This window comes from Electrona antarctica (assembly GCF_951216825.1).
Source record: "Electrona antarctica genome assembly, chromosome: 7".
Lineage (NCBI taxonomy): Eukaryota > Metazoa > Chordata > Actinopteri > Myctophiformes > Myctophidae > Electrona > Electrona antarctica.
The window spans coordinates 8068782-8092591 of NC_136812.1; the positions used below are offsets into that span (position 1 = coordinate 8068782).

Below are 23810 nucleotides of genomic sequence, written 5' to 3' on the forward strand. Positions count from 1 at the left end.
TCCACACACTGTGGTAAAAAAGGTCTCAGAGCTAAACTACATTATTTCAACGCCTAAACGTAGGAAGCCAAACCAGCTTTGCCATGTGAACTTGCTTAAGCCGTACTATGCACGCACTTCTGAAACACCAGTGTTGTGTGTGTGCAGCCAGAGGTTGGCTTGGCTCATGCAGTTTGCATGGCAGTTCCGGTGTTGTCTCCTAGTCGGGAGGTAGAGGAAGATGGTTTGGGTACACCGGATCCAGCGTTGGTGCACGGTCGACTGAAAAATTCAGAATCGCTTGCGTGTCTTGATACAATGTTGGCTCATTTGCCTGCGACCGGCCGGGAGGAACTTGCAGAGGTAATCCGAGAGTTTCCAAGCCTATTTGGTGATACACCGACTTGTACTCATTTAATTGAACACGACATTGACATTGGCGATGCAAAGCCAATAAAACAGAGATTCTACAGGGTTAATGCAGACAAGCGTCAATATTTGGAAGCCGAGGTTGACTACATGTTGACAAACGGTATTGCGGAACCGTGTGCGTCTAGTTGGTCCTCACCTTGTATATTGGTTCCTAAACCAGACCGTACTTTTCGTTTTTGTTCGGATTTTCGTAAAGTGAACAATGTCACTAAACCCGACTCTTTCCCACTTCCTAGAATGGAAGATTGCATTGATCAGGTGGGCTCCGCTAAGTTCGTGAGTAAATTTGATTTACTGAAGGGTTACTGGCAGGTGCCTTTGTCAGCGAGAGCTCGTGAGATAGCCGCCTTTATTACACCTAATGGTCTTTATTCTTACAAGGTCATGCCGTTCGGATTGCGTAATGCGCCTGCTACCTTTCAGCGCCTTATGAATCAAGTGATTTGGGACATGCCAGGGTGTGCAGTATATCTCGATGACGTGGTAATCTATTCAGACACCTGGGAAGTTCATTTGGAGCGCATTCGGGAGCTGTTCAGTCGCCTGAGGGAGGCAAGGCTCACGGTCAATCTTGCAAAGTGTGAGTTCGCAAAGGCGACTGTAACCTACCTGGGTCGGGTGGTTGGGCAGGGCCAAGTTCGTCCAGTTGAGGCTAAAGTGCAAGCTGTTGAGCAGTATCCGGTTCCAACTACGAAGAAAGAGCTTATGCGCTTTCTGGGTCTAATAGGTTATTATCGTAGTTTTTGTAGGAACTTTTCAACTGTTGTGGCGCCTCTTACTAACCTACTGAAGTCTAAGGTACAGTTTGACTGGTCACCTACTTGCCAGGAAGCATTTGGGCAGGCTAAAGCACTCTTGTGTACCGCTCCTGTTTTGTCGGCTCCACGCTTTGACAGACCGTTTACGATCTACACGGATGCCAGTCATGTGGGTGCGGGGGCCGTACTCATGCAGGAGGACAATCTAGGAATAGATAAGCCGGTTAGCTTTTATTCCAAGAAATTCAACTCTTACCAGCTAAACTACTCAGTCATTGAAAAAGAGGGATTGGCTTTGATTTTACCTCTACAACACTTTGACGTTTATGTAGGTGGTAGTACCCCTGTTGTCATTTATACAGACCATAACCCTTTGACTTTCCTCAACTCTCTACAGTGTCCAAACCAGAGGTTGATCCGTTGGTCACTGTTCCTGCAATCCTATACCTTGGACATTCGTCATGTTAAAGGGACGGAGAACGTGGTGGCCGATGCGTTGTCACGGGCTCCTCATGACTGAGGTCCTAGTCCTACTCGTCTCCAGTGGTCCTCCTCGTGCCGCTGTCTTTCACCTCTTAAAAATGCTTCATTGAATTCGGTTGCTGGGGTGGAAGCCTGTGACAGGGTGATGGTGGCCTTTGGAGTAGAGGTTCAGTATGGTAGATAGGATGTTTATGTAAATAGTGGTCCGGTGATCCCCTTGGGACCCCGTCTTTATGGGGGGGGGTGTGACGGCCCCCTGTATTGTACTATATGTTAGGGTGTATGGTATTATGGTATATAGTATGGTAATTATATTAGGTGGTCTGGTGTAGCTTTATATATATTATAGTTATAGTACACTTGGTTAGTTTATGGTTTGCTTTGCTTACTCTAATTTCTGTTCTCCTTATTCTTGCAGTGGATTGGGGAGCAGCGCTGATGATCATGACAATCAGTCAAGCGGCGGCACCTGGGCCCGGGTGCCGACGCCCTGTATAAAAGCCTGTCTCCCCAGTCCCTTCCTCAGTTCTGTTCTCAGCTCTGTTGTGTTCAGTGCTCTCTTGCACTTCTCCCACTATGCACCTTCTCCAACACCTTTGTTAATACATTCAACATGCACTCATACCTTCCACTCATTCATACACGCACTACACTACTGACTACTGATTTCCACACCTCATCTGTTTGATCCTGATTTGGTTTGATTTGATTTAATTCCTTATTTTTGATTACTTAATAAATTAATATTGTTTTTGAAAACTGCGTCTCCCCTGTTTTTTGTTGTATACTTGGCTCCCCTAGGCTAGGTGTATAACACCATACAGATTTGTCATATTCCATACCGATCCGTCCGACTGATTTGAGTTAGTGTTAGTGTCGAAGTGTCCTTGAGCAAGACACTGAACCCCAAATTGCTCCCGATGTGCTGGCTAGTGCCTTGCATGGTTTCCGCCGCCATCGGTGTATGAATGTGTGTGTGAATGGGTGAATTGATGCACAATCTATGTAAAGCGCCTTGGATAAAGGCTATATAAATGCACCATTTACAAAAAAAAAAAAAAGAATCACACATCGAAGGACCTCCAAACTACGCAGAGCCAAAAGCATGTATTACACCCGTATGCCACATTAGCCTCTATAGACCCCTCCTCCCCCTACACACACACACGCACGCACGCACGCACACACGCACGCACACACACACACACACAGCCATGGCGACCACCAGGCCTGGTGGAGATCAGATCTGTGCTCCGAGGAGAGCTGCACATTTCTAGTTCTAGTCTAGTCGTATAAAGCTTATGTAAGCTTATATAAGCTTACCTCAGAAATGAGCTGCCTCAAATTCAAAGGCTTTTCCGTACCTCCCAGTACTCAGACACAATGAGGCACTGTATGCATGGAGCCCTATAGCTGAAAGGAGACTGTTGAGAGAAGGCCATTGCTGCTGCTGAGGTTTTATCAGGCAGGCAGGCAGGTGTTCCTGAAACAAAACACTCCTTACCAGTGGCGTGCACAGACATTTAGAGGGGCAGGTGCTCAAGTTAAAAAAGGGCACCTTGTGCAGCGCGTGGAACCGGCCGGTTGCCTTAATCCATTTTGGGCGGGAACCCCTTTTGGTGTTAGCATTATGTTATGCTTTAGCTATTGAAAAATAGCAGATCTACAAGCTCATAGCGCGCCACCGAGTGGCGCGCTATGAGCTTGTAGGTCTGCTATTTTTGAAAAATCAAAAAAAAAAAGAGAAAAAAATGTTTGTTTTTTTTCTTTTTCTTTTCAAAAGGGCACATTGCCAAAAGGGCAGGGGGTGCTCTAGCACCCCCTAGTGTCTATCTGTGCACGCCACTGCTCCTTACAACCATATCCTGCTGTTGCTGCTGTTCAGCCGCCTTGTCTCTCAGTTACAATTTACAATTTAGGCATTTAGCAGATGCTCTTAATCCAAAGCGACTTACATTAAGCAAGAACAAAAAAGCATGGGAATACATCACATAAAAAAGCATTTATGTGATGTATTCCCATGCTTTTTTGTTAACAAAGAAACAATAAAATAACTGTCTGAAGAATAGCAAAGTCATAAACCATAAAGTTAAGTTTCAAATAATCACTTTGGTTTTAAGTTAAATAAAGTGACCAAAGATCAGAGTAAGCGACATGAGCCAACAGATGACAGCAGGGTAAATGATCAAACCAGCATCCTTGTAGTTACTTTAGCATCTATCAAAGTTCGGCAATAAGAAGTGATACAAAGAGTGAGTTTTATTTGTATTTGCTGGGAATTCAGATCACAGAATAGTACCTTGTTTGAAAGACAGACATAACTAACGAGATGAGAAAGAACACGCCCAGGGGGCCGGCCCTGTTCTGGCGCGCCTTCCCGCGTGCTCGGACACAGGGACACACATATATATATATATATATATAGGGACACGCATACATACGGGGACACACATAGCTGCGTAATGGAGCGGAGGCACTGGTCAATGGTCAATGTGTCAAACTGACATATTGAGCCTATAAGTGTGGCTTCCCCCCCAGTAGGCTACCTTCACATTCAGTAGATCCTGTGATCTTTTGTGGCCAGATGTAATTTCCTGGGGTCTAGTAGGACTATAGTAAATAATAAAAAAAGAAATCGCCATAATATTTTGTAAAAAAAAAAAGACGTATTTAGCACCATGTTCGAATGCCCCCGCCCCCCCCCTGTCAAAAATAGCTAAAATCGCTAAAACGAAAGAAAGCAGCAAATGAAAAAAAATGAACACTCATCTTTTACTTTCTCTAATAACAACCTAAACATGAACCGTGGTTGAAAAAAACTAAAGTTGCCCTTTAAAAGACTACCTAGAACCAGTACAGTAGTACATTTAACCCATTTTTGGTGTTAGCATTATGTTATGCTTTAGCTATTGAAAAATAGCAGATCTACAAGCTCATAGCGCGCCACCGAGTGGCGCGCTACGAGCTTGTAGGTCTGCTATTTTTGAAAAATCGAAGAACGACTGACAGCTTTTTCAGAAAACTGTCAGGATGTAGAAGACATTTTTAGAATCTGATCAAAATGGGTTAAGAAAAAAACAAACAAACTGCAAGACCACCTACTGTACATCAGTAAAGACATCTGGCACAGTAGCTAATGAAACTATAAAATAAATAAAAATCACACTTTTATTTTTAAGATATTTCTTTTTGGCTTTTTCTGCCTTTATTGATAGTTTTTTTTTAAAGTAGACTGACAGGAAATGGGGAGAGAGATGGGGGGGGGGGGGGGGGGGGGGGGGGGGAGACACGCGGCAAAGGCCGTCGGGATCAGGAGTCGAACCCGCGGCACGCCGTCAGGCTGGCTCAGCAGCCTAGGTGCCCAGACGGTTGAGCTAAACCGTCCGGGCCAATACAAATCACACTCACAGCGAGGGGCGCTCTTATCATCATACATCATCATACATCACATTCTGTGCTCAGCCAATCAGTGAAGCACATTCCGCGCACGTACGCACACACGCAGGCACACACTTACCCCCACACACAATGCTGTGTGAAAAATGCAGTCTTGATCAAAGTGAAAAGGACTGAAATCCCATTAGGCTGAAATGTCTGATTAGATGTAGTGTACACTACACATGTGCAAAAAAGAACTTGTGTGTGTGTGTGTGTGTGTGTGTGTGTGTGTGTGTGTGTGTGTGTGTGTGTGTGTGTGTGTGTGTGTGTGTGTGTGTGTGTGTGTGTGTGTGTGTGTGTGTGTGTGTGTGTGTGTGTGTGTGTGTGTGTGTGTGTGTGTGTGTGTGTGTGCTCGTTCGTTCGTTCGTTCGTTCCATAGTCTCTATGACTCAAACTGTATTTTCTCTCCAAGGACATTTTGCTATGCCCCCCCGCCCCAGGTCATTTCCTGTACAGCAGAAGGTACATTGAGTGCTAATGACATTTTGCTCTTAAGATGTCATGCTTTATAATGTTGCTGAAAACCCACCTCTTCAGACTCCATCTTAGCCCATAGCAACCCTATAACCTTGACGACCTTACAGGCGTATGCAAAGACATACGTCATTTAGGTAGAATGTTTATGTAGACATATAGCACTCTATAGTGTACTGTATACTCATGGCTTTACTGTACAGAATTTCTACTGTTAGACAGATGCTAGGTTCTTGGTTGTTAGACATTTAGACAAAAAACAATAGCCAATAGTGGGGAGGGGCTGACCACGGGAAAGATAACGTTTCAACATATAAAATGCCTTCTTCAAGGCATATCAGACATTTTTATGAATCCATTTTGATAGAACACACATTATTTCGTTGTCCTAGTGCCCATGTGCCCATGTGTGTGTGTGTGTGTAAGATCATCAGGTTATAGGTGGGTTGTGTGGCACCCTTCCAGGGCGTAAATGCCAACATGTGGTTCTCCTGCTAAACTGCAGAGAGGTAGGAATGTGTGTCTGGTTCAGCTACACTGCTCTTAGATCAGCCAGGAAGGAATCTGGCCTGATTCTTGGAATGGAGATTAAAGGAGAGGGTCTATGCAGGGAGCTTATGGGCTCAGATGTGAGGTCATACATGAGAGAGAGAGGGGGAGAGGGAGATTGAGATTGATTACATGGATATAAGTGAAACGTGTCATCCAAAACATGTTCGGTGAATGGGTCCGATTCTGTCTGGAAATGTAAAATGGTAGATGACCTCAAGAGGCGGCTGTTTGTGGATACAGTAAGTAATCAGTACTGCCGTATCGGTTCTCCCTGTGTACCCTATAGGGTAAATGCCCTAAAAAAACATGCAGTAATCATTTTCGCTAAAACTGCCTCCCCCTTGGCCAGGCAGGCGGCGCCTGATGGAGGGGAAAGGAACTGTGTTCCTCCACGCGCTACGACCAACCGGGGAAACTCCCCCACCCCCCAGCAGGTGAAAATAAGTCCACGCCGCCTTGGACTCCTCATGCATAGAAGGAAGCATGAGGTCAGTCCGTTGCTCTCACCAGGTTGGCAGAGGGAGTGTATAGCGCCCATGAGTACATAGACAATTGAGACTTGGGTGAAAAAAATGGGTTACAAAAATCGTGGGGTAAAAACAAGTGCTGCAGAGACATATGGACACTCACTCCACAATAGGAAAATGCCCTGCATGGCGTCTACACAAGAATGCTGCGAATGGCGCTTGATGTAACATGGACGGACAGCAGGTCAGCGATCCAGGAATGCAGAGTTGGTGTTGGCTTGTACTTTTACTCATCGTTTTTGTAAGTTTAAGGTGCAGACCGTTGACCAGTGTCATTGCGAGTGAACAAGCTGCGTGTCAAATGGCTGTTCTAGAATCCTAATTTATGATTATAGTTTTAATTAATTGAATTGAATGGGGGTCTTTGTAAACAAACACAATAATAATGTACAGGCCTCTCAAAACAAACGAATCACGAGAGCTCACAGCTAGGACTCGCCTAACGCCTGCTCATTATGCTAGAGTGTGATGGCTCAGGGTCGAGAGAGTACAGCAACTTGCAATGGGCCTGGTTTTCAAGATCCTCCAGGGACCAGTGCCCATGTACCTGTCAAACTGATTGATTGAAATTGTTATTAACAGTTTGTAGAATGGGTACAGTTCAAGGAAAGTACAGGCCAATACAATCTGCTAAGAGGATAAACCAGTCCAACCAGGGAAACTCCCCCCTGTCAGGTGTAAAGGAGCAACTTGGACACTCAGGCATGAAGTAAGCATGAGTTCAAGTCCGTTGCTCTCCCCAATGTGTCCCCCATATATGGGGACTAGGTTGGCGGAGGGTGTGTAGAGCCCAGGATCACATTAGATAATTGACACGGGTGAAAAAATGGGTTGCAAAATCGTGGGATAAAAATTATAAAGAGAAAACCAGAAAAATACTTTTCAATTTATCAGAACATTTGAAGACATACACATATACACTCATGTGCAAAAAAAGGAAATCATCATACACAGTTAGAAAAAAAGGGAAAACGTGTACAGTATAGAAAAATAGGGGGAGGGGGGACTTGAATATTTTTACAGGGGCTAGTTTTGAATTTCAGCCGCCCGTAAGTTCTCTTTGAAAGCGGTTTTGAAGGAGTCTAGGGATTCACATTTCTTAACGGCTGTTGGTAAGGGGGGGGGGGGGGGGACAGTGTTCCGTTCACCTCCGCCATCTGTTCTCTCCCCTCCAGGTAGGATTGCATCCAGCTCACTGATGTGCTATCAAAACCAATAGCTTTTAGCTTATTAATCAGTATGATTAATAAGCTAAAAGCTAAGTGGTTTACAGTGTCAAAAGCCTTTTGGAGGTCCAGCATGACCATGCCACAGTATTTGCCAGTATCCACCTCATGTTTGATGTGGTCATTCAAATAGAGAAGGCATGTGTCAGTGGAGTGGGACGTTCTGAAGCCAGATTGGAATTCATAGACTATTTTTTCCATCACTTTTGAGATCGAGAGTGAATAGAAATAGGGCGGTAGTTGCCGAGGTCTAATTTCTTTCTTGTGCAGGGGGGTTACTTTTGCAAGTTCAAAATCTTGAAGGACCTGTCCCTGTTTGAAGGAGAGGTTTATTATGTGGGTTATGATCGGAGCAGTGGAGGAGGCTGAGCTAGTCCCTGAGAAATGTGGAGGCAAGTGGCCTTGTTGGGTTGTTGGGTTGCATTCAGTGTTGTTTTCGTCAACTAAAACTAAGACGAAAAATGTTCGTCGACTACCTTTTTTCACTGACGAAAACTAAATGGAAACTAAATGAAAACTAAGCTATGAGGACTAAAACTAAGACTAAATGGATTGACAATTTCGTCAACAGATAAAAACTAAAATGTTAGGAAGGGACTAGTGGACAAGATATTCAGTACAAGTCATTTTATACTTGGTTGCATGCTGAAAATAGCAGATCTACAAGCTCACAACGCGTCGCAGCGCGACGCGTTGTGAGCTTGTAGATCGGCTATTTTCAGCAAGTGTAAAAACAGTCATTACAACAGCATCAAGGCCTTCCAAAATACATTTTAGTCGACTAAACGAACTGTAGATTTAGTCGACTAAAACTAGACTAACACTAAAACATTCCAGGTAACTAAAATGTGACTAAAACTAAATTAAAACTATTCAAAAGACTACGACTAAAACTAAAATCAAAATTTGCTGCCAAAAACAACACTGGTTGCATTGCACTCATCAGTTGTTACCATTACCAGTTTAACTACTTCAATAGAGTGACAAAACCAGAGGGAACTCCACTGATTCAGCACAAACATGTGGATTAATTCATTTTACTATTATGCCACCAAAATGTGGAATGTCATGCAGTGCACCATTTTTAAGTGGTGCAACGACTTCATTACGGAGCTTTGTGTGTGTCTCTGGCTGGGTCTGTCCCTGGCTAGCCTCGGAAACCCAGACGTTTAAAAAAAAAAAAAAGTCTGGGACCAGTCCACTTCAATTCGGCATAGAGTAGCGCAAATGTTGATCACTCTCTGCTGATTTCTGATCTTCTGCACCTTAAATTGACACACACACGCCTCTCTCTCTCTGTCGCTCTAATTAATAAGTCTCACGTCGCGCAGCTGTGTATCTCCCGGACCCCAGGCTAGTCCCTGGCTGGCTGGCTGGGTCTGTCTGAGCACGAAAATAGCGTTTGGTTGGTTTTCACAAGTGTCACTGTTGCGCAGCCTAACACAAACACACATATTAACTGTATATATGATGATTTTGGATGTGACAGTACAGTACAGTACAGTACAGTACAGTACAGTACAGTACAGTACAGTACAGTACAGTACAGTACAGTAGAGAGACCCCCACACGGTAACGCTGTCATTTCTCAACCGTTTCGGACGCGTGGCGGCTCGCCATAACCGGACCCGCACCCTAGGCGCGTTCCTGCGGATCTGGAAGTTCCGGGGACCCCCCGGGGACCACCAGACAGTAACTCTGTCATTTCTTAACTGTTTCGGACGCGGGGCGGCTCACCGTAACCGGGCCGGCACCCTGGCCGTGTGCGTTCCTGCGGGGTCTGGAAGTTCCGGGGACCCCCCTCCCGGGGACGCCCACACGGAGTTGCACCACTTACTTCACACGGGTGTGGGGTGTTTTTTTTTTACATTTCTGAATTGTTTCCACCCTCTTCAAGCCCCTACGAGGTCAACAGTGCAGACGTAAGGGGAGATCGTCTGTCTTCGCGTGTTCTTGCTTTAGGGTATAGTTTATCCCAAAACAGTGCATCTCCGTTTCACAGGCAGGAATTGTACTGGTGAGCCTGGCTACGTAGAGCTGACTGGCCATGGACTTTTCCCTCTCCCTGTTTTGTTTTTGTTTTACCATATGGAATTGTACCAGTGAAAGCTTCCTTTTTGTGAACTGTGTGGTTTGCTTTGAACCTGACCTGACCATGCCCTGTCACTCTCTCTGCACCTTAATCTTGAGTACAACGCGTTGAATCTGATATTATTATTATATATTATTATTAAATTCGAAATGTAAAGAATGTCTTTTAAATCCTGACAGTTTTCTGAAATACCCGTTTCTATATCAGTGGTGCTTAATATTTCATATTTCAAGGACCCCAAAGATGATATGTAATTGGCCGCCAAGTGCCGACCCCCATCTGAAAATATGTTGTTCCAGGGACCTCCCAGAAGCAAAGATTTGAGTTAAAAGCGTTTGCTCTGAAAGAATATATATTCAAAGGTTTGTGCCACATTTACACGATTTAAAAAAAATACCTGACCGATCTATAAGCTCATAGCGTGGCACTCAGTGCCGCGCTATGAGCTTGTAGATCTGGACACTCTCAAGGACACTTTGACACTAACTCTGGGGGAGCCCGGTATTGAACTTCCCATCTGGCCGTACTACCGGCCACTATACCCCTGAGCCACTGCCACTCTTCATGTCAGACTAATACCATGTACAGTCATTACACGATAATTGCTATGTTGATGCACCTTATATCGAACCCCATGTACTGTACCAGATGGATATCCTGTGTGTGTATTTTTTTGAGAGGCGCTAGGCCGCTAACCCCTCCAATGTCTTGCTTTGTATGTTCCGCCCGTGACGTGTGTGGTCAAGTCTATGGACGTTATGACCAATGTCATCAGCGCGGTGCCCGATGTTGAGTCGTTCGGCTATACGATTGTCCTACAGAATTCAACAACGGTTAACCTTAAACTTTGACATTTTGTGAGCTCACAAATGATCGCCATTAGACTTGGACTATAAAATATAACCACCTTTGGAAAGTCTTAGTCAGACTCGGAGTACGTAACGTATATGTCTGACTCAGAGTATAATGTTGTTACAAAGATGATTCTAGATCAATTCTCTCATTGAGTGGAAAGACACAGTACTCTCCTGCCTGCAGTACATTTCCCCCAACAGAAGATGACAACAACACCCCCCCCCCTCGCTCTCTCTCTCTCCCTCTCTGTATTTTTCTCTTTCGCACATAGGCTACACACAAAAATGAAAGGGCTGGTGTGATTGGACGCTAGACTTCACTTGAGTCGGAGGACTGATATATATAAAACCACTCTTTGGGTGGGCGGAGAGTCTACACATCATCATCTCACTGACTAAGAAGATTGTAGTACAAGCCTGTAATCAACCACCACCCATATTATTATTGTTCCTGTCAACCAGTTTTTGTGTAATATATAATATCTTTGCTGTCCATTGGATCCTGGATCTGTAGTCCAACCATGTGCAAAGGATTAGCAGCACTCCCGGCAACATGCTTGAAAAGGTAAGACTTGTTTTGGTTGTCTTTAAAGATTGCCTATAGCCTTTTAGATCTCTGATTAAATCATGGGACATTTGCATAATAATCAGTGATGTTAAATGTAGAGATTATAGATTGATTCTATGAGTGTTGGTCATTCTCCGTTTTGTAATCAAATGTTTGACGGTTACAAATACTGGGTTAACTCTTCATTGGTGATAATAAGAGAATAATAATGTCACTTCTTAAAGAATCTAGAATCTATACACCATAGTTATTCTATTCTATATCTATCTAATCTCATTGATTAGATTGCGTTTGCACATGCATTGTAGGAGCCATGCATTGGTTTATTGTAATGTTTCTTTTTGGTTATGTTGATTAGGTTTATTTGGTTAATGAATGCGCTGTCACTGGTGTTATGGGGAAGATTGATTGACGGGCGTAGGTTACCTAAAAAATGCACCACCTGTTCACCTGCTGGGGGGTGGGGAGAGAGAGACGGGGGGGGGGGGGGGTCAACCCCTTGTTGACCACTTCTTCCGCTTTATTTTGCTTTATTTGATTTACTGTATTCTTCTTTGTTCACGGTGGTTACGTTTGCATTTTTCTTTGTTCACAGCGGTTACTTTTGCTATGAGTTTGAGCACCTTCAATGAGTTATTTATTAATAAACCCCTTAACCCATTTTTGGGCGAGAACCCCTTTTGGTGTTAGCATTATGTTATGCTTTAGCTATTGAAAAATAGCAGATCTACAAGTTCATACTTGCTACGAGCTTGTAGGTCTGCTATTTTTGAAAAGTCGAAGAACGACTGACATAGAAACATAGCTTTTTCAGAAAACTGTCAGGATGTAGAAGACATTTTTAGAATCTGATCTCAGGTCAAAATGGGTTAAAACGCATTGTTTGGTTCCAGCCAATCTTCCTTTTGTTTGCGGAGCGCTTCTGACAATATGTCCCTGCATGCCATCGCCTTTCAGCAACGTGTTCAGTTTGTTCTCACGTAGTTCTAAGCCTCTAGTGCAGTTCTCACGTAGTCTCTAACATGCACTAAGCCTCTAGTGCAGTTCTCACGTAGTCTCTAACATGCACTAAGCCTCTATTGCAGTTCACGCGTATAACTGGATGTATCTGCTGATCTCTCACATGCACTAAGCCTCTATTTCAGTTCACACGTCTAACTGGATTTATCTGCTGATCTCTCACAGTGCCAAAGACATCAAGCACAAGATTGGCTTCTTGCTGCAGAAACCTGAAGCACACGGAGATGATAAGAAGACGCTGAGCAAAGGCTCAACAAAGGCTGAAAAGAGGTTAGCGGAAACAAACAACACCTCCTTTTTCCTTCATCTGTTATGGTCTGTTCAGATTTCATTTGCAACTCTTCGTCCTGTGGTGCAGTTAACACACCCGCATTACATAATAATATGATGTAGTCGTTTAGTGTTTCTTATATTTAACTCTGAGAGAGTGTACATTACATTCCCAGTTACAAATTAATGAAGTAAGACTCTAAAACTGGTAAATGGTAAAGGGTGCATTTATACAGTGCCTTTATCCAAGGCGCTTTACATAGATTACATTCACCCATTCACACACACATTCATACACCGATGGTGGCGGAAACCATGCAAGGCACCAACCTGCACATCGGGAGCAATTAGGGGTTCAGAGTCTTGCTCAAGGACACTTCGACACTAAACTCTGGGGGAGCCTGGGCAACGAACTGGCAACCTTGCGGTTACCATCCGGCCACTCTACCCCTGAGCCACCGCCGCTGGCAATTACATTCTGAGGATCTTAATGCATAGAAACAGTGTGGCATCAGGCACAGAACTACAACTTTACAGATCATGTAATCTCATATCCTAATATTGGAAAAGAAACATACACAAATGCTAAAGCCATTAACAACTCTTTTAGGGCAAAGATCCATACTTGAGTTAATTAACAGGCAATGGATGTGGGACCAGATTCGATCAATACAATATGCCCTTTGTTTTAATTGAACTAGAGCATCGACTAAGTGTCCAATTACGGCCATTAAGTTTATTTTCAGCATTAGGTTATTTCAGAATGGAAAGGTTATGACAGTCCTCGGGATCTGTACAGAGGAGAAAGCTTTTATTGTTCCCTCTGAGCAGATAAACTGCCGCAACGGACGGATTAGCCTTCCAGCCTTTCAACAAAGAACCCCCCTCTACCTACTGTAGTTATTACAGTAGAGATAATCATCAGTAATCACTTCATCCCATAATAACCACATGTACTAAGCAGCAACGTTATCCATCCTCCTGTTTACAACATGCCCAACACGATACTGTATACATATTATCATGCATTACATTATTACTGTTATATCATATTGAGTAATATTATAAGTCAGGGCCTGGGCCATGGCTCAGTGGTCCAGGCACCTTGGCTGGTTAATCCAGTCTGGCAGTGTGCCGCGGGCTCGACTTCCGATCCCGACAGCCCTCACTGCATGTCTTCCCCCCCATCTCTCTCCCCCATTTCCTGTCAGCCTACTGTCTGTCCCTCCATAAAATATATAAAATAAAGGCGAAAGCCACAAAAAAACATTTAAAAAATATATATGTCAGTTCACGAAATAGGTTTAGTTCATCATTAATTATATTATGGTGTCTAGGCTGACATTCCCTGCAGTCGGTAGCTGACAATAATACTACAGATGTTTTTGTTTTTTTCTGTGTATAACAGTAAGATGCAATTGTCTGTTAAACTGACCTGATGTGCAGGTACATTGTACAGCACAGTGTATTTTGCAGGTACTGTACAGTACACACCGTGGATAGACAGACAGTCCCACACACATGTGTGCAGTTGCACAACACTGGGATTGCCAATGATCACTGGAATAAGCTCCAAAGCTTTAAAAAAATAAATAAATATATATATATATATATATATATATTTAATATATATATATTAAAGGGAAATACCACTCATTTTCAACATTTTACTATGTCATTAATATACCTTAGAGGTGTTGTGTGGAAATAATAAAAAAAAAGTCCCCCCATTCTGGTAAAGAATGATAAAAAAGAATGATAAAAAAGCATTAACATCACATCTTGATGATATGTTAATGATTTTTTTCAGACCTCCAGTTCTAGGAAACACAGAATGGGGGGACTTTTTATTATTTCCACACAACAGCTCGTATACAAAGGTATATTAATGACATAGTCAAATGTTGAAAATGAGTGGAATGCCCCTTTAAGGTTCCTTACACATAGTGGACACGATGGTGTAAGGAACCGTAATAAATATTTTGAAGCCTTGGAGCTTATTCCAGTGTGCGGAGCCTTTCTGTTATAAACTGGGCCCGGTACCAGGTGTTCAGTGAGTGGATGTGCGTGCTCTATTGTACTTTCAGTTGCATGCACACGTTGCCATGCAATTTAAAAAGACCACTGTCACTTTCCATTCCATAACCCGTTTTATGTTCTCTGTTTTTCTTTTAGAGTTCATCTGGCAGCTGACGTGGAGAAATGGAAGCAGTCCTTCAACCACCTGCTGAACAGTGAAAGTAAGTGTCCCGCTGACACACTCCACCTGTTCAAATAGACTCAACGTTTTTATGAGCTCCACTAAAAGCCCCAAAGTTGCTCGTAGCGGCGGTGTGCTTATCTATCAAAGTGGACCACGAGCTAAACACTGGTCCAATCTGGCTACGGCCGGATGTTATGCAATTATATATGTGGTCAACACACTTTACTGTATACATTGGGTTACCCATGGAATGGAAGGGGGGGGGGGGGGGAAGGAGGAAAAAAAAGCCAAAGAATTACATAAACACGTGTTTTTCATTTCCCTACGTCTTTAAAATTCCCGTCAGTTTGTTGTCTGATTTTGTCATTTAAATTTATTGTGATGGCTAAGCACAGGCACTATGGTCACCATGCCTGTGGCTGCAGCCGCTGCACTGCTTGGATTTTATGCTGTACCCAACATGACATGCCATGTAAACTAGCACACAATGTCATTTAACTAAACAACATGCTTTCAAGAAATAGACGATGCTCTACCCGAAATTTATTCCATTTGATCAACACTCACTTTCTTGTTTCTGAGGCGACTCGTTGCCTCTGTGGGGCAATACTTTCATTACCGTAAGCAAGGAAATACAATTTATTAATTTTTGTATTAAGTAGCCGTGTAATAAGCGGGTTAATGTCTGGCTATAATTATCTCCCAACAATGACCACCTAGCCAGACATTACCCTTACATAATTGCTGGGAAGGAATAATGTAAAAAATCGTGCACTTATAGACTACTTTTAGATTTTTGGCATGGTCTTGCCCCCCTAGTGGTCGGTTTGCAATGAATCCAATTCTAGACAGGTCAGTATATGGTTGAAACCCCAAATAATTGATAGAAGATATTTTTCAATGGATTCCGTTACTATTGGGTATGCCAAATAACATACAAAAACTTAGGAAACAATTACCTCTGGAAAGGCATCATTTTCAAGATGGCCTCCACGATAACTGCCGGGAGCTTAAAATGCCTATAAGCTGTGATTTTTACATTTTGTATTCTGTATGTCATAAGATACTTAGCTTTCATGTTATCTATTGTATTAACTAATGCATATTTGTCAGGTAACAATATTGATGACAATTCCTTTAAATTTGCATCCCTATTTGGTCTCTTGGGTAATAATGGACCTTCTCATGCACTGGGATCTTATTCATGACGCTAATAGGAAGTAATGGAGACTTGGCTGGACCACATACAGTACAAACACATGCTAATTCAACGCACGCACACACGCACGCGCGCACGCACACACGCACGCACGCACAGACGCGTAGACACTCATGCGTTCTCATACTAGGATGCATCCTACGTGTCTGGAGACACTGCATCGGTGGCCCCTAAAGGCCAACTGCAACGTTGTGTGTGTGTGTGCGTGCGTGCGTGCGTGCATGTCAGACAGTCCCCATGAGCATTGGGGGCTGTTGACACAAAGTGGGAGCAACGGCCTCATGAGAACCGGCTGGGCCTTGACCTGGTGCATTCCGAAGCCTCCGCCACTGATCCCCGACACTGTGATGTCTTACCCCCCCCCCGCTCTTCCCAAAACTACCGTTAACTTCCCCCTCATCCGTCCCTGTCGTCCTTTGCTTATTTACATCGGCGTCATTACCAGGCACAGGCACGTGCACACATAGACATCAAAGGGGGCTAAGTTCGGCCCCTGCCCCTTTTACCCCGTCTGTAGAACAACTGCCCTGCAGCATTTACTATGGTGAAAGAAATGCAAATGCCCCTCCTCTCCTTTCCATGCCATATACCGGAAAAGGCAGCATTCAGGAGAGAATTGCCTTTTGCTTTTTGAACTAATTTGTTTTGAAATCCATGTCGTTACACCGCATCTCCAGTAAATAAAGACTGCTGGGTCCGGCGGCCCCGAAAATAGCTGATCGGCAAGCTTGTGCTCCGTTGTGCTGGATTGTGCTCCATCCCGTCGAGCTATTTCCTCCTGTGGTCCTCTACTGTATATCGACCTCTGGATAAAGAAATCATCCATCAAATACGTGTATCTCTTAACCATTTCGTTAACGGTGTCATCCTTTGTTTCCCTCTCTGCCAGGCGGTTGTGTGGTCTTCACCAAATTCCTGAGGTCAGAATTTAGCGAGGAAAACGTGGAGTTCTGGAAGGTTTGCCAGGAATACAAGAAGAACCCTGCTTGTGACAGCATGGGAGAAAGAGCCAAGCAGATCTATCAGCAGTTTGTTGCAGTAGAGGCACCGAATGAGGTAAGCAGAACATCTATTAACCACTACTAGCTTACGGTACTGATTAATAAGAATAATGGCTTCATTCTGAGCCGGTGTTACACTGTATTTACAAGGTACTGCTATAAATGTGGCAGTAACATAATCAATCGTTCAGCACATAATCTTCTAGTTTTGAAGGCTTTGGATTCGATATGAATGGTGTGCTAAGGACACATTTTTGGCTGCCTGAACAACACTTGGCTGCCCTGAATAAATACTGAAAATACTTTTCCAGCTTTCCCCCAGAAGTGGAATAGCCAAAGTTGATCTACACTTATAGTGTATAGTAGTGATAGTTTGCACATTAAATCTCAGCTTTTGTCAAACATGAGTCCGATAATGACCATGTTCCACACAAACTCTAAAATGCTGTTCTTCATTTTTGTTACATTTCATTATTTTTGGCGTATGGCTATGGTGATTATGTCCTGGATTTACTTCAAGCACATTTGGCATGAAGATTTGCAACTGTTTGCCCATTCTTATATACATTTTGTGAATCATCTAAACCTGTATCCCTGTGTCTTTGAAGGTAAATCTGGACGCTGTGACCAGAGACGAGACTAGGCAGAATCTTGAGAATGCTGATCCATCTTGTTTTGACGAGGCTCAGAGTAAAATCTACACCTTGATGGAGAAAGACTCATACAGGCGCTTCCTCAACTCCAAACTGATCCAGGAACTGTCTCTGACCAGTCAGGAGAGGAAGAAAAGACACTTTGTAGATAAGAGGGAGGCATTGACCGATGGAGCCTAATAAGACAGACCAGGCTATGACATGCAACAGATGGAAAATGTGTATGTTAGTGAGATGGTAGATATTTTAGAAAGGCAACAGGATATGTTTATTTGCTCTATGACCAATGTGTTGTAAAGAAAATGAATCTAAACTTGCTTTAAGGACAACAATCCATGTGAATGTGATGCACAATGAGAGCTCCCCGCTGTCTCGTATCGTGGTTTAACATTAAGGTTATCTGGCCCTCTCAAATGCTATTGTGAATGGTGCTATTTCAGTGAATGGTGCTATTTCAACTGGAATAAATGTCTGTGCTTTTTCAGTCGAGCAGCATTTACACATCCAAAAGGTCATGTGGCAAAGTATAAATTAGCCGTTATCTTTTTGCCGTCATGCCATTTTGAAAGCAAGCCGTTGTTTAAAGCCATCCTAGTGCATCCAGTGTGTGTGTCGTAGCTGTCGTGGTGTTCCTGTAGTTGGTCTACAGATCATGTGATCTTAAGGAGAGTTAGAATTGACGACCTGTCTTGTCTCGCGTGTATTTCCTCTCTCTGCCCTGTCCTATCTGAAATAAATCTTAAAACAATGAAAAAAAAGTAAAACATTAATAATAATAATAATAATAATACAATCTTGTATGCTGCAGAAATTCACCTTTATGGGTATCAGAGTGGGTATCTATAACACACACACACACACACACACACACACACACACACACGCAGAGAGACAGAGAGAATATACAGATATACTGTATTAGGAAAATGTTTTTGTCTGTTACAATACTGTATGTGTCGATGTTAATTGGCATTGTCGAATCATGTCAGTCGAACAACATGTTATGCATCGTCTGAACTAGGGCATTAAGCAACTAGTCGACTATTCAACTAGTGGTCGACTAGTAAATCCACTAGTCGACCTTGTTGGTACTAGTTGATAAGAAAAGAAAGTTTGTTTGTTTTTTCGTTTTTTTTTCTCGATTGTGTAGGCCTCAAGATCAGGTAGATTATAGTTATAGTCACCAATGTACACAGTTTTTAAATGTACACATTTTTATTTCCATTTTTTTTTTTTTTTTACATAATAGGTAGTTAAACAACTAGTCGACTAGTAAACTAGTCAATTAGTAAAAATGACTAGAAGTGAATGCCCTAGTCTGAACCATTACAAAGTAGACTTTCCACATAATGACATGTCATGATGGTAACGGCATGCCCTGGTGCAGCCTAATATAACGCAGCACACAGATACTGTGAAATTATCTAAACATTCCGTACTGTACCTGACAATGTATTCCTCTGTATCATCTTATTGATAATGCTGAGCACATTTCAATATTATACAGTAATCATTAGCTCATATTTGATTGTTAAAACAATTGAAGTAAAAGTTGTAATGTGATATCTCTGTTTTATTCTTTTCATCTAACTGTTTGGATGTCGTCATGCATCAGTAATGTGTGTAGGATGTACGCGAATAGGATTATGTTGCAGAAGAATAGTACAATTGCTATTCATTACAGTATTTTGTACAATTGTATCTGGCGTGTACTGTGCATGACTTATTTATGAATAAAAAAATAAATGTGTCAGATTGTGATTGGAGCTTTTTCTGTTGCTAAAAAGAGGTAGGATATGCACGCCCCCACAATTCTTGATAAAACCGGTTTGGGTCTTTTTCTGTTGTGCGGCAGTATTTTCAAGGGAATAAAGGGACTAGTAATGTTTTGAATCACGTTGCATTGGATGATGAATGAATGATGAAATTAGTCCGTTTTGTATTGGAGAATGGCACCAATTTGAATGACAAAGTGTCGGACCTAAGGTAAACAATCCCATCCTTAACACCCATCATACGTGCATTCAGCTATAGATCCTGTAAATGGACAACATGAGTTATGTAATTTGGATGGAACGGGATGTCATTTGAACTGTCACCTCCCCTTCTTGAAGTCATTGCTCTTACACGCACACGCATACATTTGCTTTACAATGTACAACCTCCTAGGGACTTAGTTCTGTATCCCTTAACCATAACCAACCTAACCATAATCCTAACAGATTAATGCTAAACATAACCCTTACCCTAGCCTTATGAAAGTTAAATACATTCAAATCGGGGATGACAATTTGTTCCCCTATCGACTGGTTTGATGTCCACAATGTAATAAACAAAATATGGCCTACGACGTTACGTAAGCACCAATACAACAAGCAATTGTATGGCCGGTTAGCAAGGGTGAGAGAGAATGACTTATGGTTGCCAGGAGAATGAGGCTGGCTGGCCACTGCCACAGATACCCAGGAGTCTAGCTCCCAGCCAGCAAACTGGTGCTTTGGGAGCCAACACTACGTGTATCTGTCAGGAACTCACCAGGGCCGGATCTACCATATGGGCACTTTGGGCACGTGCTAATCCGAATGAAATAAATGGTGTCTAAAAAGATTAGTGTTTTATTGTTGGTGGTGAAAAGTGCAATTGTGTGTAAAGCAGCAACAATGCGCTAGATTGGCTGTCACTCTGGGGGGGGGGGGTTAGGCGACCGGAAATAGGCCAATATAACGGCATAAAATCGGCCCAAAACAGCAAAAATGTTGCGCGCACAATATGCGCGCGCACAAAGATTTACGTGTGCATGTGACCCCTTCAGTGCCCAGGGGTTAATCCGGCCCTGGAACTCACACAAACACACACAACCATTGAAAATATAAAGACCATACAGATTTCACAATTTGGCAAATTGTTTCTCATTGTATTGCCTGCTTTGTTCAAAAAAATCAATCTATCACTCCGAGTTTGTATAGTCCTACTTATATGGTTCCACAATGTCAAATTAAGTTACTATACAAGGAATAAAAGTCGCAACCTAAAATATAATATCCAGCTATATAACCAAAAGCAGTTCAGTTATGGGTAGAGCCTGATATGTTTAACTTGTCAACATGTTAGTTTAGGTTTACCTCCATGACGACGAAGAGTGGTCCTTGAGCTATTCGCATCCACACAAGTCTTCATCACATGCCTATTTAAGGACAGTGTATTGTGATGCACAACCTCATGCTTACTTTTATCCCTCCAATAAAATTGGTATAAATGTGCTTGTTTAATTCCGGCTCTTGTGTAAATCTGACTTTAACAGACCGAACGGGGACAAATATGCCTAAATATTTACACTTGCTCTTTCGGTGTGTTCGTCCGTTGCAGAGGTTTCTTGAAACTGTCCGATGAGAAGGAGCCTGGATACAGGCTATATTTAGAGTCTGAATCAGTAATGCCTGATTTATACTTTGTTGCACGCCGGTGTCTCGTGCAGCGAGCAACGCATTGTGTCCTCAACAATCCTCCCTTCCTCTTGTCTATTCTCCTCTCCTTTTCTCGATTATATCAACACCCTCCCTCCCCCCTTGACTTCTGTCATCGAGACGGGTCAGAACAACGTGATAATTAAAAGCAAAGTGTGGCTTGCTTTGTGAGTGACTATATAATCATACTCTTTATTGTCCCTAATGATATTCATCTTCACAACGACACAACACGTAGCACAGAAACACATAACACCAAGACAATACATAAGCATGTCCGCGCTGTACACATAACCATGAGTGAATTAACGAATGAATAGTTAATTTCGGTGCTTTACAATTACATGGTTAAAAACATACTTAACTAGAAAAAGTGCCCTTCTGGGCACAGGTCTCCACCAGGAGGATAGCGTTGTGTGTGATGTTTGGCAAAATGTTTAGGAGTAATATAAACATGTTTATTTGTTTTTGTGTGTGTGTGTGTGTGTGTGTGTGTGTGTGTGTGTGTGTGTGTGTGTGTGTGTGTGTGTGTGTGTGTGTGTGTGTGTGTGTGTGTGTGTGTGTGTGTGTGTGTGTGTGTGAGACGCGACTTGGCCTGTTGTAGCGCCACCATGAGGCTGATTTGAAAACTGTCAAGTGGCATTTCTTCCTCAGCGTAGTAGTGGGAATAGGCATGCACAGTTTCACCGCAATTGGACGCTGCGTTGAGGAGTTGTGGCGATTTGTACAAAACGGGTACAAAACTGGCTACTCTTGAAAACTTTAGAAGCCAATCGTAGCCAATCAGGATGGATAATTATGAGAAATCAAACAAATCACATGATCACATGACTATGGAGAGCATTTGTACCGATTTGCGTGAAATGTGGATAAAATCTGAAGGAGTAATATTAGAAAATGTGTTTTACATATGTCGGCCTCCTGGTGGCGCTATAAAGAGCAGGTGTGAAAAATTCCAGGCAAAGATTTTTCCTTGGCCTCTAGGGAGTGTGCATACATGGTTTTACACAGATCGGTGCAGTTATAGGTAAAAACACAAATCGGCCAGTTATAGCGCCACCATGAGGCTGAGTTGAAAATATTTAAGTGGCATTTCTTCCTCGACCTAGTGGGAATGTGCGTGCATAATTTCACGGAAATCACACCATGTGTTCATGATTTGCAGCATTTTGTTTGAAACGGAGCACTCCTGCGAACTTTGGAAGCCAATCTTAGCCAATCAGGATCTGAAAGACCTGTTTCGTTGAATGGCTCTAGAGAGACTGTGTACCAATTTGCGTAATGTTTGGACAAAATCTGTAGGTGTACTGTCAAAACATTTGTTTTGCACAAAGCGGCCTCCTGGTGGCGCTATAACAGGCCAATGTGAAAACTTTGGGGCAGTGGTTCAGCTCTGGCATTCAGGGAGTGTGTGTGCAGAGTATGGCTGCGATCAAGCCAACGGTGCCAGAGATTAGCTGTTCACAGACGGACACACGGACGGACACACGGACGGACGGACGGACACACGGACGGAGTGCAAAACATACTCTCTCCCCATGCCTTCGGCCTACACGGACGGACGGACGGAGTGCAAAACATACTCTCTCCCCATGCCTTCGGCCTGGTGGAGACAATTACAGTTGGTGACGGCAGTTGTTACATAAACAGAGGTGACACAGAAAAGGTGTAGGCTGAAGCTGAAGCTTTATTATGCCTAACCTTTTATAAATGTAACTTAGTTACAGACCAAATAGAAGAAAAGAAATAGGCCAGGCTTCACCTGGCAAAAACAGAAGAAAACAAAAAAGAATTTCAGAACTTATAGTTTGACAAAATGAAAACAAAAAATTTAAAACAACCAATAAAACGCCCTGGGGGCGAGAAGTGGCCTCGCCCTTTATCCGCCTGGGTGACGGCAGACTGCTGGGCGAGCGCTGGCGCTCGCCCAGCAGTCAGTTCATTCAGTGGTAATACTGAATCTGACATAGTGGACTAGTGAATCAAACTAGTGTATACTTTTTACCGTCTGTTTTACTCTCGGGTCTGGTGCTAATGTTTTCAACAGTGAGAAAACCATGGACAGAGTGCAGACGCTGGCTAACGACGTATCAGCAACAGTGTCGCTACATAACAGGTGACGTTATTAAATACGAATCAAACAGGCCAGACCGAGTAGTGAAGTGACAAAACAAATCACGGAACGCAGCGAATCAGGCTGGAAACCAAGTGTGAACCACGTCATCGAGGAATTGAAATTTCATGCCTCGGGAAGACACTTAGTTTAGTACGCTCACAGTAAGTAACACAAGACAGACCAGACACATAAAGTAGGGGGTATGAGAAAACAGCCAACCCATAACACAAAGTATAGCCTATAGGGCTTACATGTTAAGACACAACAACAACATGCCAAATTTCAAAAGCGAGACATCTTCCTCCTAAACCTTCTTCCTCCACACTGGGTGGAAAACGGCATCTGAACTTTGATGGGATGCATTTTTACACATGACTGCTGCGACCACTTTTACATTGCATCTAATGAGCGATCGTTTATTTTTTGGCCCTGTGGCCTCATACAGGTTCTTATCAGTGTGATGTTGTCTAGAAATGCATCT

At 43.0% G+C, this 23810-nt stretch overlaps 1 protein-coding gene across 2 annotated transcripts in view; it reads left to right on the top strand.

Annotated features, from left to right (window-relative positions):
- Positions 1-18507, top strand: part of rgs4 (regulator of G protein signaling 4) — a 57300-nt gene extending 38793 nt beyond the window's left edge. Inside the window, exons 2-6 of one of the 2 annotated variants that reach the window (XM_079506295.1) lie at positions 11088-11380; positions 12569-12673; positions 14849-14913; positions 16985-17151; positions 17705-18507. In XM_079506295.1, coding sequence (XP_079362421.1) covers positions 11337-11380; positions 12569-12673; positions 14849-14913; positions 16985-17151; positions 17705-17929 — 606 coding nt within the window. In that variant the 5' untranslated portion in view covers positions 11088-11336 and the 3' untranslated portion in view covers positions 17930-18507. The remainder of the gene's footprint in view (positions 1-11087; positions 11381-12568; positions 12674-14848; positions 14914-16984; positions 17152-17704) is intronic. The other variant, XM_079506296.1, reaches the window with a different exon arrangement.
- The last annotated feature ends 5303 nt before the right edge of the window (positions 18508-23810 follow it).